We start from the raw sequence: 10952 nt of genomic DNA on the forward strand, positions 1-10952 counted from the left end.
AGTATTACTCTACAAAAGGCTTTTGCGGCTACAGAAAAGTAAGAGAAAGAATGTCTAGCTGCCGACTCTTGTTTTGATTTTGGGGTCGGCAGCAGTTCTTCTTGATCTCTTTCTTTTTTATTTTCTCTTTGTTTCTAGTTCTAGTCGTTCTCTTGTTTTGTGAAGAGAGTATTTAGTTCGTGATTGTGGTCGCTCTCTCACTTGATCGATAAGAGCTTTTCTAATTGTGGTCATGGTCGTGATTTGTTCTATCTCGGATTCTAGAGTGGCGATTGTTGTTCAGATTTGAAGTGGTGATGTTTGTTGTTTGTTGGAGGGGACACATAGCAGGGCTTATTTGCCAACGATTGCAAAATCATCCAGGATTTGTACGGTCTTTTTCTCGTGGAGCCTCTATGATAGTTCTTAGGCTTGCAATGTTTTAGTCCTCGTGACTAGGGTTTAGGACTAAGGTTCCTCCGTGTTTGAAGAATTGTATTGTATTTTTGATGTGTTTGTAATTGTAGGGTTGTGATTCTTACTACATTGTAGTCTCTTGAGTTGTTCTAAAAGACACGTTTAATATGTATGTCATATATATTTTTTTACTATTTCTAATGAATTTTTTTCTCTAAAAGAAATAAATAAGCAAATGACAAAAACCCTACATGCTACAATTGGTTTTTCGTTGAAAGAGGGATAAATAAGAAATAATTTTATTGTTAATTTTATTTTGTTTATTTTACTTGGCACGACAGGAGTGATCGAAGTGCTTTTCGTGACATTTTGTGTACAGCCAATTCTAGTCCTATTGAACAATTCAGACTTGTGATCTTACTGGATCAGCCTTTTCATCAGATTTTACCAGCTTAGGTACCCTGAGCACACTGTACACCATAGTAGCAGCAATGGCTCCAAGAATAGGGGCTGCAATATAAACCCAAATGTTCTTGTAAACTCCGGTGACGATAGCTGGTCCCAAACTCCTTGCAGGATTCATGGAAGCTCCAGTGATTGGCCTGTAAAATCCAATAAATAAGAAAAGGGTATTTTTCATGAATGCAGATGGTAATAAACAGGATTTTTAGATTACTAGTGAGGAGTTATTACCCAGCAATCATGACATTCACCACAAACGCACCACCTATTGCAATTCCAGAGAGATTTTGGTCCTAATTTTGTCAGTCAAGCATAGGGTTAGTGCTTTGTCAACGAAAAAACAATTTAACACTCTTTTTTTTAGCCTTCTGCACTACGTACACATACTCAGTTTTGATGTAGCCGCTAATAAAATAGTACTAAAACCCTAACCGAACCAAGAAAGAGACTGAGAAAAGTAGAGGATGGTACCGCTCTGTCATCAGTGACAACACCACAAATGGTGAACATCAGTATAAACGTGATAACGAATTCCCAAGTGAGGGCTTGCAGGTAAGTTGTTGGATCAGAGAACTGAGTCATGGTAGCTTGAATACGGTCTTGGTCGTTAAATAACAGCCTGAGGGTCAGGCTTGCTAATGTTGCACCAGAGAATTGTGACATCATCACATACATAGGTACCTATACCACGACAACATTTACGAAGCATTTTTTAGCAAGTTATAATTGAAAATGTTTTAAAGACACTTGGAAAGTAGTAATTCTTTAATTTTATGTTTTAATTTATACTCACTTCGTAGAGTTTTTATCTTGATGCGCGACGCTTTGTGTTTAACGTCGCGCAAACGTACTTTGGGCGACGAATTTGACTGCGTCACGCAAGTTTTCGTCGCGCAAAGTGTTTTTTCTACTAGTGTCACATACATAGGTACCTATACCACGACAACATTTACGAAGCATTTTTTAGCAAGTTATAATTGAAAATGTTTTAAAGACACTTGGAAAGTAGTAATTCTTTAATTTTATGTTTTAATTTATACTCACTTCGTAGAGTTTTTGTCTTGATGCTTTCAGGAAGCGACTTCGACACTCATAATTTAGCTTTTGTTGTACTCCAAATTAATAATTTCATTGTTTTTATACTCATGCTAAACTGAAAGTGAAAATCACTACCCATGTTTTGTGGTGGATCATTTATATTAAAAAAACTAATCCAATTCGTTAGCTAAAAGATTCTTTTGAAAAACCAAAATTTGAAACTATACGTTAAGATAGGATACGAGAACTCAACTCTCATATCGACCCTCTCCTTACCCCATTTTAGTCTTTTTTTTCATTACAGGTGATATTATACACTAATCTACACTAAGAGAATGAAAAATGTTTGAACTTGAGATACAGTGGGTTGAAAAGACCATAACCATCATTGAACCCATCGCTTGCCCCATCCTAGTTTTTTAAGTCTTAAATAAGCTAGTTTTCTAATTTTATAAGAGAATAAAGTCATTAAACTTTTATAACTTTATGTAAAGAAGTTATTTCAATGAAGAAGCCCTCAAACTTTCCTTGGAACAAATATAGGAAGGTGTTCAATTGTGTCTCACATGTTTGACTGGAAATATGCGGCCAGCAGCCAAGGCAATAGTAACTGCAGGATTGAAATGTGCACCAGAGACATGCCCAACTGCATATGCTGCGGCCATAAAAACAAGACCCCATACGATTGCTATTCCCACGATTGTAAGAGGTTGTATTTTGTTGACAAGTGATCACTCATATATTTCATGCATTTATACCATTCATTTCTAAAGTCTTTGTGATGTTTTTGTGTTAAAATTGTAGCATTTTATCTTATTTTGTGTTAATGTGCAGTTAATTTTGTTTTAGGATCAAAGAAATAAAAAAAAAAAGAAAACAAAAGAAATAAAATAAGCAAAGGGGAGTGCAGCACTGGCAGGAAGAAAAAGAGAAAAAAAAAATATATATATAAGAAGATGGAAGTGGAACGAAAAGCAGGAGAGGGAGTGAAGAAAAATAGAAGAATAAGAGGGAGTGGAAGGCAGAAAGCAGAGAGCACAGCAGAAAAGAATAATAAAAGTATAAGGAGTGGGAGCAAGCACTGACAGAAAACGCAAAAAGAAAATATAAGATAGAGAGAGGTGGACAGAAGTAAAAGGAGGCGGCTCGGAGAAAGGCAGAAAAACGAATAGGCGCAGGGAGATTGACAGACGAGAAACGGAGGAGGACAGAGGGAAAAAGGGGGGACTGGCGCAGGGAGAGCAGGGGTGAGACGGAAGAGAGAGGACAGCAGAAAGCAGACTGACGCAGCAGAGGCAGCAAAGGCAGTGCACACGGAAAATTTCACTTAGACTTGCGACGGGAGAAAAGAAACGGGTGTCTTCTTTCTTAATTATTTATTTTCTGTTATGAATAATTTCTTATGTATCAAAATAATTATGTGTAACTAATTTATTATGCTAGAGTGAGGCCATGAGCCGCAACATGAATACGTAGATTTATTTTTCAATTGCTTAAGTGTTGTTACATGCTTGTTTTGATATTTTCAATCACTGAATTAAACTATCTATATGTCTTGATGATTGATCACCATTAGGATGCTTAGAAAAGTTATCGGATGCAATTTTGAACGAATGTCACGTTAAAATTGGTTGTGCTTCTTGTGATTGAGAATTGTACTCTCCTAAGGTAAATATCATGCTCTTAGGGATTATATGGTTTAACAAAAGGATTTTCATCAAGATTAATGAATCACTCATGTTTATATTTAATCCAAATGTCATGGATAAGTTGCATGTAGTGGTATGCGTTTTAGCTTGAATGTCACAAGTAAAATATACACAAGGAAAATCCAACCTTCAAAGCATGTGTGTTTTCAATTATTTAAGCAATTAGAATAGCTACGTAGAAGTGTTGTTGGTAAAGGTTGAACTCTAGCATATTGTCAATTTGTTTTTCTTCAGTCATTTATTTTATCTTAAATTTCCTTATTTACTTGTTTTGTTTAAGTTGAATCATTATTCTTATAAACCAATTTCCATTTTAGATATTTGTTAAGTCACACCCAGTAATATTTAGTTTCGTCAAATTAGTGTAATTCTTAGAGTTAAATAAGTTAAATACACAAAAACTCGTAAATTGTTTATATCAGTCCCTGAGGAGATCGACCTTGCTTGAGCCATTCTATACTACAACACTTGTTCTCTTGCAAGAATTTTCTATGGTTTAACCCTTTGTTTTACAAGTGGTAAAATCGCTATTAAGAAATTGGCGCCGTTGCCGGGGACTATGCCAACAGTTCCCGAGTTTTTGTGTTTATTTTTCTTATACTTATGTTTATGTCTTATTTTTATTAATCATTAAAAAAAATTAATTTAAAAAAAAAAAAATTATTTAAAGAATCCTTCTTGATTAACTTTGGTACCGTAATAATGTTGTATATTTGCGTTAGAAATCTGTTTATGTATCCCTTTCACAAATTTCTGTTTTAAATCACATATTATTAAAAAAAAAAAAAATTATTATATTAAAGTTAAAATTTTTTTTTTTTAAATTAAAAAAAAAAAAAAAACAGCTATTAATTTAGTGAGTTTTGATCTTTTATTAAGTGTAGTGGATGTGTGGTGTGAGATTTTTGTTTTCGTTTAATTAACTAGTGGTTGCCAATTTGCATAATTTGTGTTTTTAATTCATCTAGGTTTACTTACTTTCTTTTTCTTTTTGTTTTTGTTGTTTAGTTAGTTTCTGTTAAGTTTTATTTTATTTTACTTTTATTTTTTATTGTGGCTTAATATTTCTATTGTTTGTTCAGGTGTAGTATATGGTGATTGGAACAAGGTCCAAGAATCAAGTGCTTATTCCTTATGACCCTGAACCAGAGAGAAGTGCAAGGAAGTTAGCTAGAGAAAAATATTTAGCACAAGATTCCAACCTTGGTGATACTTTTCTTAAGGATTTGTTCTGTGATCCTGAGAGCGGCACATCTATTTTCCAACCTTTGATACCAGTTGCACACATGGCCCTAGCCTTACCTGCAGCAGGTCAACCTTTAAGGAATTCATTGGCGGCGAGAATCAATGCAGTGCCGAGGTGCATTATATATCCAGATGTGGAAAATGGGACATCCTTTGAAATCAAACCTCACATCCTCAACATATTGCCCTCCTTTCATGGGTTGCCAAACAGTGATCCCAACATGCATTTGGTTGATTTTATTGAGGCATGTGACAACACCATAATCAGAGGTTTCTCTTCTGAAGCTATCAAGTTACGTTTGTTCCCGTTCTCTTTGAAGGACAAAGCCAAGGCATGGCTGCATTCTCTGCCTGCCAATAGCATTACAACATGGGCAGAATTGCAAGAAAGATTTCTCAATAAGTTTTTTCCTTCATCCAAGACTCTTGCACTCAAGAAAGAGATATTGGCTTTCGCTCAAAAGCCGAACGAGTCTTTCCATGAAGCTTGGGAACGGTATAATGAGATGTACACAAAATGTCCTCATGCTGGGTTTGATTCTAACCTTCAAATGAACATATTTTATGATGGTCTCAATGCCACCACCAAGAGTCACGTGAATGCATCTGCTGAAGGGTCATTAATGTCAAAATCAGCAAGGGAAGCATTTGAGTTGTTTGATATGATGGCTTCTGAATCCCAACAATGGACAGAAGAACAAACACAAAAGAGGGGAGTTTTTGAGATTTCTCATAGTTATCCTAATGTTTCTGCTCAAATTGCTAAAATGGAAAATAATTTTAATGCCAAATTTGCTGCCTTAATGCAGGTCTCTTCCATGCCCAATGCCCAAGAAGCGTGCATCATTTGTAGTGCAACAACTCATGACATCACTCAATGCCCCAACAAAGATAGCTATCCTGAGCTTGTACAAGAGCATGTGAATATGGTGAATAATTTCACTAGACCCAGAAGTGACCCTTATTCCAATACATATAATCCTGGGTGGAAGAACCATCCCAATCTCAGTTGGGGTGGCAACCAACAGCCACGTCAATACCAACAGTCTTACCAATCAACTAGTGAGACTAAGAAACCATCTCTTGAAGACCAAATGTCACAGCTAGCTCAACATATGTCCGCTCTCTCTACTAGCACCAACAGTTTTGTCCAATCCACACAAACTAGCATTCAGAATCTCACGGCATCAGTGGGGAATTTGGAGACTCAAGTTGGACAGCTTGCTACCATGTTCAATGAAAGAGAGAAAGGAAAGTTTCCAAGCCAATCTGAGCAAAATCCAAGAGGGATGGAGCATTGCAAAGTAATACGGACATTGAAAAGTGGCAAGAGCTATGACAACAGAGAAGTGGAGCACCATGAAGCCGAAGTGGAAGAAGAAGAGCTTACTGAAAGTGCACCATTAGCTGCAAAGTCTCGGTCAGAGGCTATTTCTGAAGCAAGTATTCCAGATCCTAGTGCAAGTGACAATGTGCAATCTCGATGCAACTCTGATTCAAACAAGGAAAGAGGCCTTGGTAGTTTATTTGCACCTTCTGACAAGCCACCATACAAGCCACCTTTGCCATTTCCACAAAGACAGCAACAACGTTCTAAGGATCAACAATGCATTGAATTCATGAAGACGTTGGCTAAGGTTCAAATTAATTTGCCTCTATTAGATGCTATTAAACAGATCCCATCATATGCCAAATTTCTGAAGGAGCTATGTTCTAAAAAGAAAAAGTTCTTGGAATACGAGAAGGTGATTTTATCTGAGCAATGCAGTGCTGTCCTCTTACATAAGCTACCACCCAAGAAGAAAGATCTGGGGAGTTTCACTATCTCTTGTACTATTGGTAGTCTTGATTTTCATAAAGTATTGATTGATTTAGGAGCAAGTGTTAACCTTATGCCTTATTCTGTTTTTCAAAAATTAGGTGAAGGAGAACTCAAGCCCACATCTGTGAGTCTTCAATTGGCAGATAGGTCCGTGACCTATCCTTTGGGTATTCTGGAAGATGTGATTATTAAAGTGGACAAATTCTATCTCCCAGCTGATTTCATTGTACTTGACATGGAGGAAGACAAGGAAGTGCCTCTCATTTTAGGCCGACCATTCATGGCCACCGCCCGGACACTTATTGATGTGGAAGCAGGTACTTTAACCTTAAGAGTGCAAGGAGAGTCAGTTGTATTCAAACTTTTTGAAGCTGTCAAGCGTCCTTTCGAACCTGAAGAGTGTTTTCGTGTTGATGTTTTGGATGGGATTGTGCATGCAAACTTTGCCTCACGATCATCTAATGATGAGTTGTTAACTTGCCTCACCAACCATGATGCTACTTTATCTATGGAAGAAAATGTGGTGGACGTCATCGTTGCATTGGATAGTGCACCAATTCATAATCCAAAGTGGCGACATGTTTATGAAAGCCTTGGAGAACCTAAGCAGCCCCTTCTTCCTTCAAGTGAGCAAGCTCCGAAGTTAGAGCTCAAGCTACTGCCGAGCCACCTCAAGTATGCTCATCTCGGGGTGAATGAGACCTTACCTGTTATTATTGCTGCTAATCTTAATGACACGGAGGAAGACAAATTACTAAGAGTTCTTCGCAAGTATCAAGATGCTCTGGGGTGGACACTTGCTGAAAAGGCATTAGTCCAGCTTTGTGCATGCATAGGATTTTTATGGAGGCTGGGACTAAACCAACTGTTGAAGCTCAAAGACGTCTAAATCCGATCATGAAGGAAGTCGTAAGAGTTGAGGTGATGAAGTTACTCGATGCAGGTATCATTTATCCAATCTCGGATAGCAAATGGGTGAGCCCGACTCAGGTGGTTCCAAAGAAAACTGGTATTACTGTGGTGAAGAATGATAACAACGAGCTTGTGCCTACAAGGATGACCATCGGATGGCGAATGTGTGTTGACTATAGAAAGCCCAATAACAGCACTAGAAAGGATCATTTTCCGCTGCCATTCATTGATCAGATGCTCGAGAGACTAGCTGGTCATTCTTTCTATTGTTTCTTAGATGGGTATTCAGGGTACAACCAAATTCCAATTGCCCCTGAGGATCAAGAGAAGACAACATTTACATGCCCTTTTGGTACATTTGCATACAGACGAATGCCATTTGGATTGTGCAATGCCCCTGCCACTTTCCAACGATGCATGATGAGTATTTTTTCTGGAATGGTTGAAAATATTGTTGAGGTTTTTATGGATGACTTTTTTGTTTTTGGTAATTCTTTTGATATATGTTTGGATAACTTGTCTTTGGTTTTGGAAAGATGCAGGGAGACTAATCTTGTGTTAAATTGGGAGAAATGCCATTTTATGGTTAAGCATGGCATTGTGCTAGGACATCTAATTTCAAGCAAAGGAATAGAGGTCGACAAGGCAAAGATTGAGGTGATCGTCAAATTACCACCACCAACTTCTGTGAAGAATGTGAGATCTTTCTTGGGACATGCTGGTTTTTATCGAAGATTCATCAAGGATTTTTCCAAAATTAGTCGTCCTCTTTGTAATTTACTTGCTAAAGATGCTTGTTTTGATTTTAATGCAGATTGTCATGATGCTTTCAACAAATTGAAGGATCTTCTTACATCAGCCCCAATTATAACAGCTCCAGATTGGACCCTTCCTTTTGAGCTCATGTGCGATGCTTCCGATTACGCTGTGGGTGCTGTTCTTGGTCAGCGACGTGACAAGCTCCCCCATGTTATATATTATGCCAGCCGCACTTTGAATGATGCTCAGCTGAATTATGCCACTACAGAAAAAGAATTACTTGCAGTGGTATTTGCTCTTGAAAAGTTTCGATCGTACTTAGTTGGTGCTAAGGTCATTGTGTATTCTGATCATTCTGCTCTCAAGTACTTATTGTCTAAAAAAGAGGCCAAACCACGATTGCTTCGATGGGTCCTTCTCTTGCAAGAGTTTGATTTGGAGATCCTAGATAAAAAGGGACGTGAGAATGTTGTGGCAGATCATCTCTCAAGATTAGTAAATGCAAGCACTGATGAGGCAGATTCATTGCCCCTGCAAGAGAGCTTTCCAGACGAGCAACTTCTAGCGGTTACTCATCAAGTACCATGGTATGCTGACATCGCAAATTATTTGGCATCTGGAGAAATACCATCAGAGTTCAGTTACCAACAAAGGAAAAAGTTCCTCTCCACTGTAAAACACTACTTTTGGGATGAGCCATACCTTTTCAAGCATTGCCAAGATCAAATTATTCGTCGGTGTGTCCCCTTTGAAGAACAAGAAAGAATTTTGAAGTTTGCTCACCACTATGCATGTGGTGGTCATTTTGGACCGAGAAGGACAGCGGCCAAGATCTTACAGAGTGGTTTCTTTTGGCCATCGTTATTCAAAGATGCATACCTATGCTGCCAGGCTTGTGATAAGTGTCAACGAGTTGGAAATCTTTCTCAAAGAAATGAGATGCCCCAACAAAGTATTTTGGTGATTGAATTATTTGATGTTTGGGGTATAGACTTCATGGGACCTTTCCCTTCTTCACATGGCAATCTCTACATCTTGGTGGCGGTTGATTATGTTTCTAAGTGGGTGGAGGCAATAGCTTCTCCAACATGCAAAAGTTCTGTGGTGTTAGGTTTCTTGCAGAATACTATTTTTCCCCGATTTGGAGTACCTCGTGCTATCATCAGTGACGAAGGTACGCATTTCTTAAACCGCACCATGGCTACCCTTTGTGCCAAGTATCATATTCACCATCGCATAGCCACTCCATACCATCCACAGACATCTGGACAAGTTGAAGTATCTAATCGGGAGCTCAAGAGGATTCTTGAGAAAACTGTTAGTTCATCTCGAAATGATTGGAGTTTAAAGCTTACTGATGCTTTGTGGGCATATATGATAGCTTATAAGACACCAATTGGGATGTCTCCTTTTCGTTTGGTGTATGGGAAAGCTTGCCATCTGCCTATGGAACTTGAGCACAAGGCATATTGGGCCATTAAGCATCTCAATTTTGACTACCAAGCAGCGGGAGAGAAGCGGAAGCTGCAGTTGAATGAACTGGAAGAAATAAGGAATGATGCTTATGAGAATGCAAGGATTTACAAGGATAAGACCAAGAAATTTCATGATGCTCACATCCTTCGTAAAGAGTTTCAACCGGGCCAGAAGGTTTTACTTTTTAATTCAAGATTGAAACTATTCCCAGGAAAGCTCAAATCACGTTGGAATGGTCCATATCTTGTTGTACAGGTTCATCTTCATGGGGCTGTGGATATCCAAAACATGCAAACTGGTTTTGTCTTCAAAGTTAATGGACATCGCTTGAAGTTATACAAGGAGTCTCCATATGATCTTGCTAAGGATTCCATCACTTTGAAGGAACCTGTTATTTGAATCAAGCTGCCAACAGAATGTCTAGCTCTAGACAGTAACTAAAGCGCTTCTTGGGAGGCAACCCAAGCTTTCTATCTTTCATTTTTATTTTGAATAATTTTAAATGTTCTTGTTCTGTTTTTCTCTTGTTTTCTGGTTTGTGTGTTTAAGTCCTACTTTTATTCCTTTATGCAGGTAATGATTTTGCAATATCTACCACAACTTCTTGCAACATTTTTTTTTCTTCATTCATAAAAAAAAAGGGAAAGGAACATTGAGCAGATAAAAAAAAAAAAAAAAAAAAACTTTGAAGGAGAAGCTTTCACATAGGCTGCGAAGGAGGAGCTTCAGTAGTCGGCGGAGCCTCAGCAGTCGGCGGGGCCACAGAAGGAGGAGGTATCGGAGGTTGATCAGTTGGAGCTTCACTACGCGGTGCCGCCCCAGAAGACGAAGGCAGATGCTGTTGGAATAAACCCACAAACCTCCGATGATCAAGTAAAATCTGACCATCAGATTCATGTATCTGGTCAATTTTCCTCTTCATGGTTGTGGCATAGTTGTGTGCAAGCTTGTGTAATTGTTTATTTTCATGCTTGAGTCCTCTAATCTCCTCTTTGAGACTCATTACTTCAGCCGCCAACGACTCAACTTGACGGGTTCGAGCAAAGAGGCGTTGGGCCATGTTAGACACAGAACCCGCACACTGCACGCTAAGTGCCAGAGACTCCTTCACAGCCAACTCATCAGATCGTCTA

At 38.4% G+C, this 10952-nt stretch overlaps 2 protein-coding genes and 1 non-coding gene across 3 annotated transcripts; 1 reads left to right on the forward strand and 2 right to left on the reverse strand.

Moving 5' to 3' along the window:
• Positions 1 to 733: 733 nt before the first annotated feature.
• On the reverse strand, positions 734 to 2609 carry LOC103453384 (nodulin-26; the record flags this gene model as incomplete). Its single annotated transcript, XM_029098945.2, has 4 exons — positions 734 to 998; positions 1090 to 1151; positions 1330 to 1539; positions 2463 to 2609. Coding segments are annotated over 4 exons (618 nt in total), but the record flags the coding sequence as incomplete, so codon positions are not given.
• A 2087-nt stretch (positions 2610 to 4696) lies between these two features.
• On the forward strand, positions 4697 to 7561 carry LOC114823466 (uncharacterized). The gene has a single exon (XM_029098944.2). It carries the CDS (start codon positions 4697 to 4699, stop codon positions 7559 to 7561), a length of 2865 nt encoding a protein of 954 aa, XP_028954777.2.
• Positions 5279 to 5385, reverse strand: LOC114823467 (small nucleolar RNA R71). Its single transcript, XR_003771538.1, has one exon. It is a non-coding gene; the product is annotated as a small nucleolar RNA R71 (small nucleolar RNA).
• Positions 7562 to 10952: the final 3391 nt, after the last annotated feature.

The sequence above is a fragment of the Malus domestica genome, chromosome 08 (genome assembly GCF_042453785.1).
Source record: "Malus domestica chromosome 08, GDT2T_hap1".
Lineage (NCBI taxonomy): Eukaryota > Viridiplantae > Streptophyta > Magnoliopsida > Rosales > Rosaceae > Malus > Malus domestica.

Excerpts from the sequence above, each read along its gene's own strand:
- LOC114823466 (XM_029098944.2), top strand. The coding sequence starts at position 4,697 with ATGGTGATTGGAACAAGGTCCAAGAATCAAGTGCTTATTCCTTATGAC.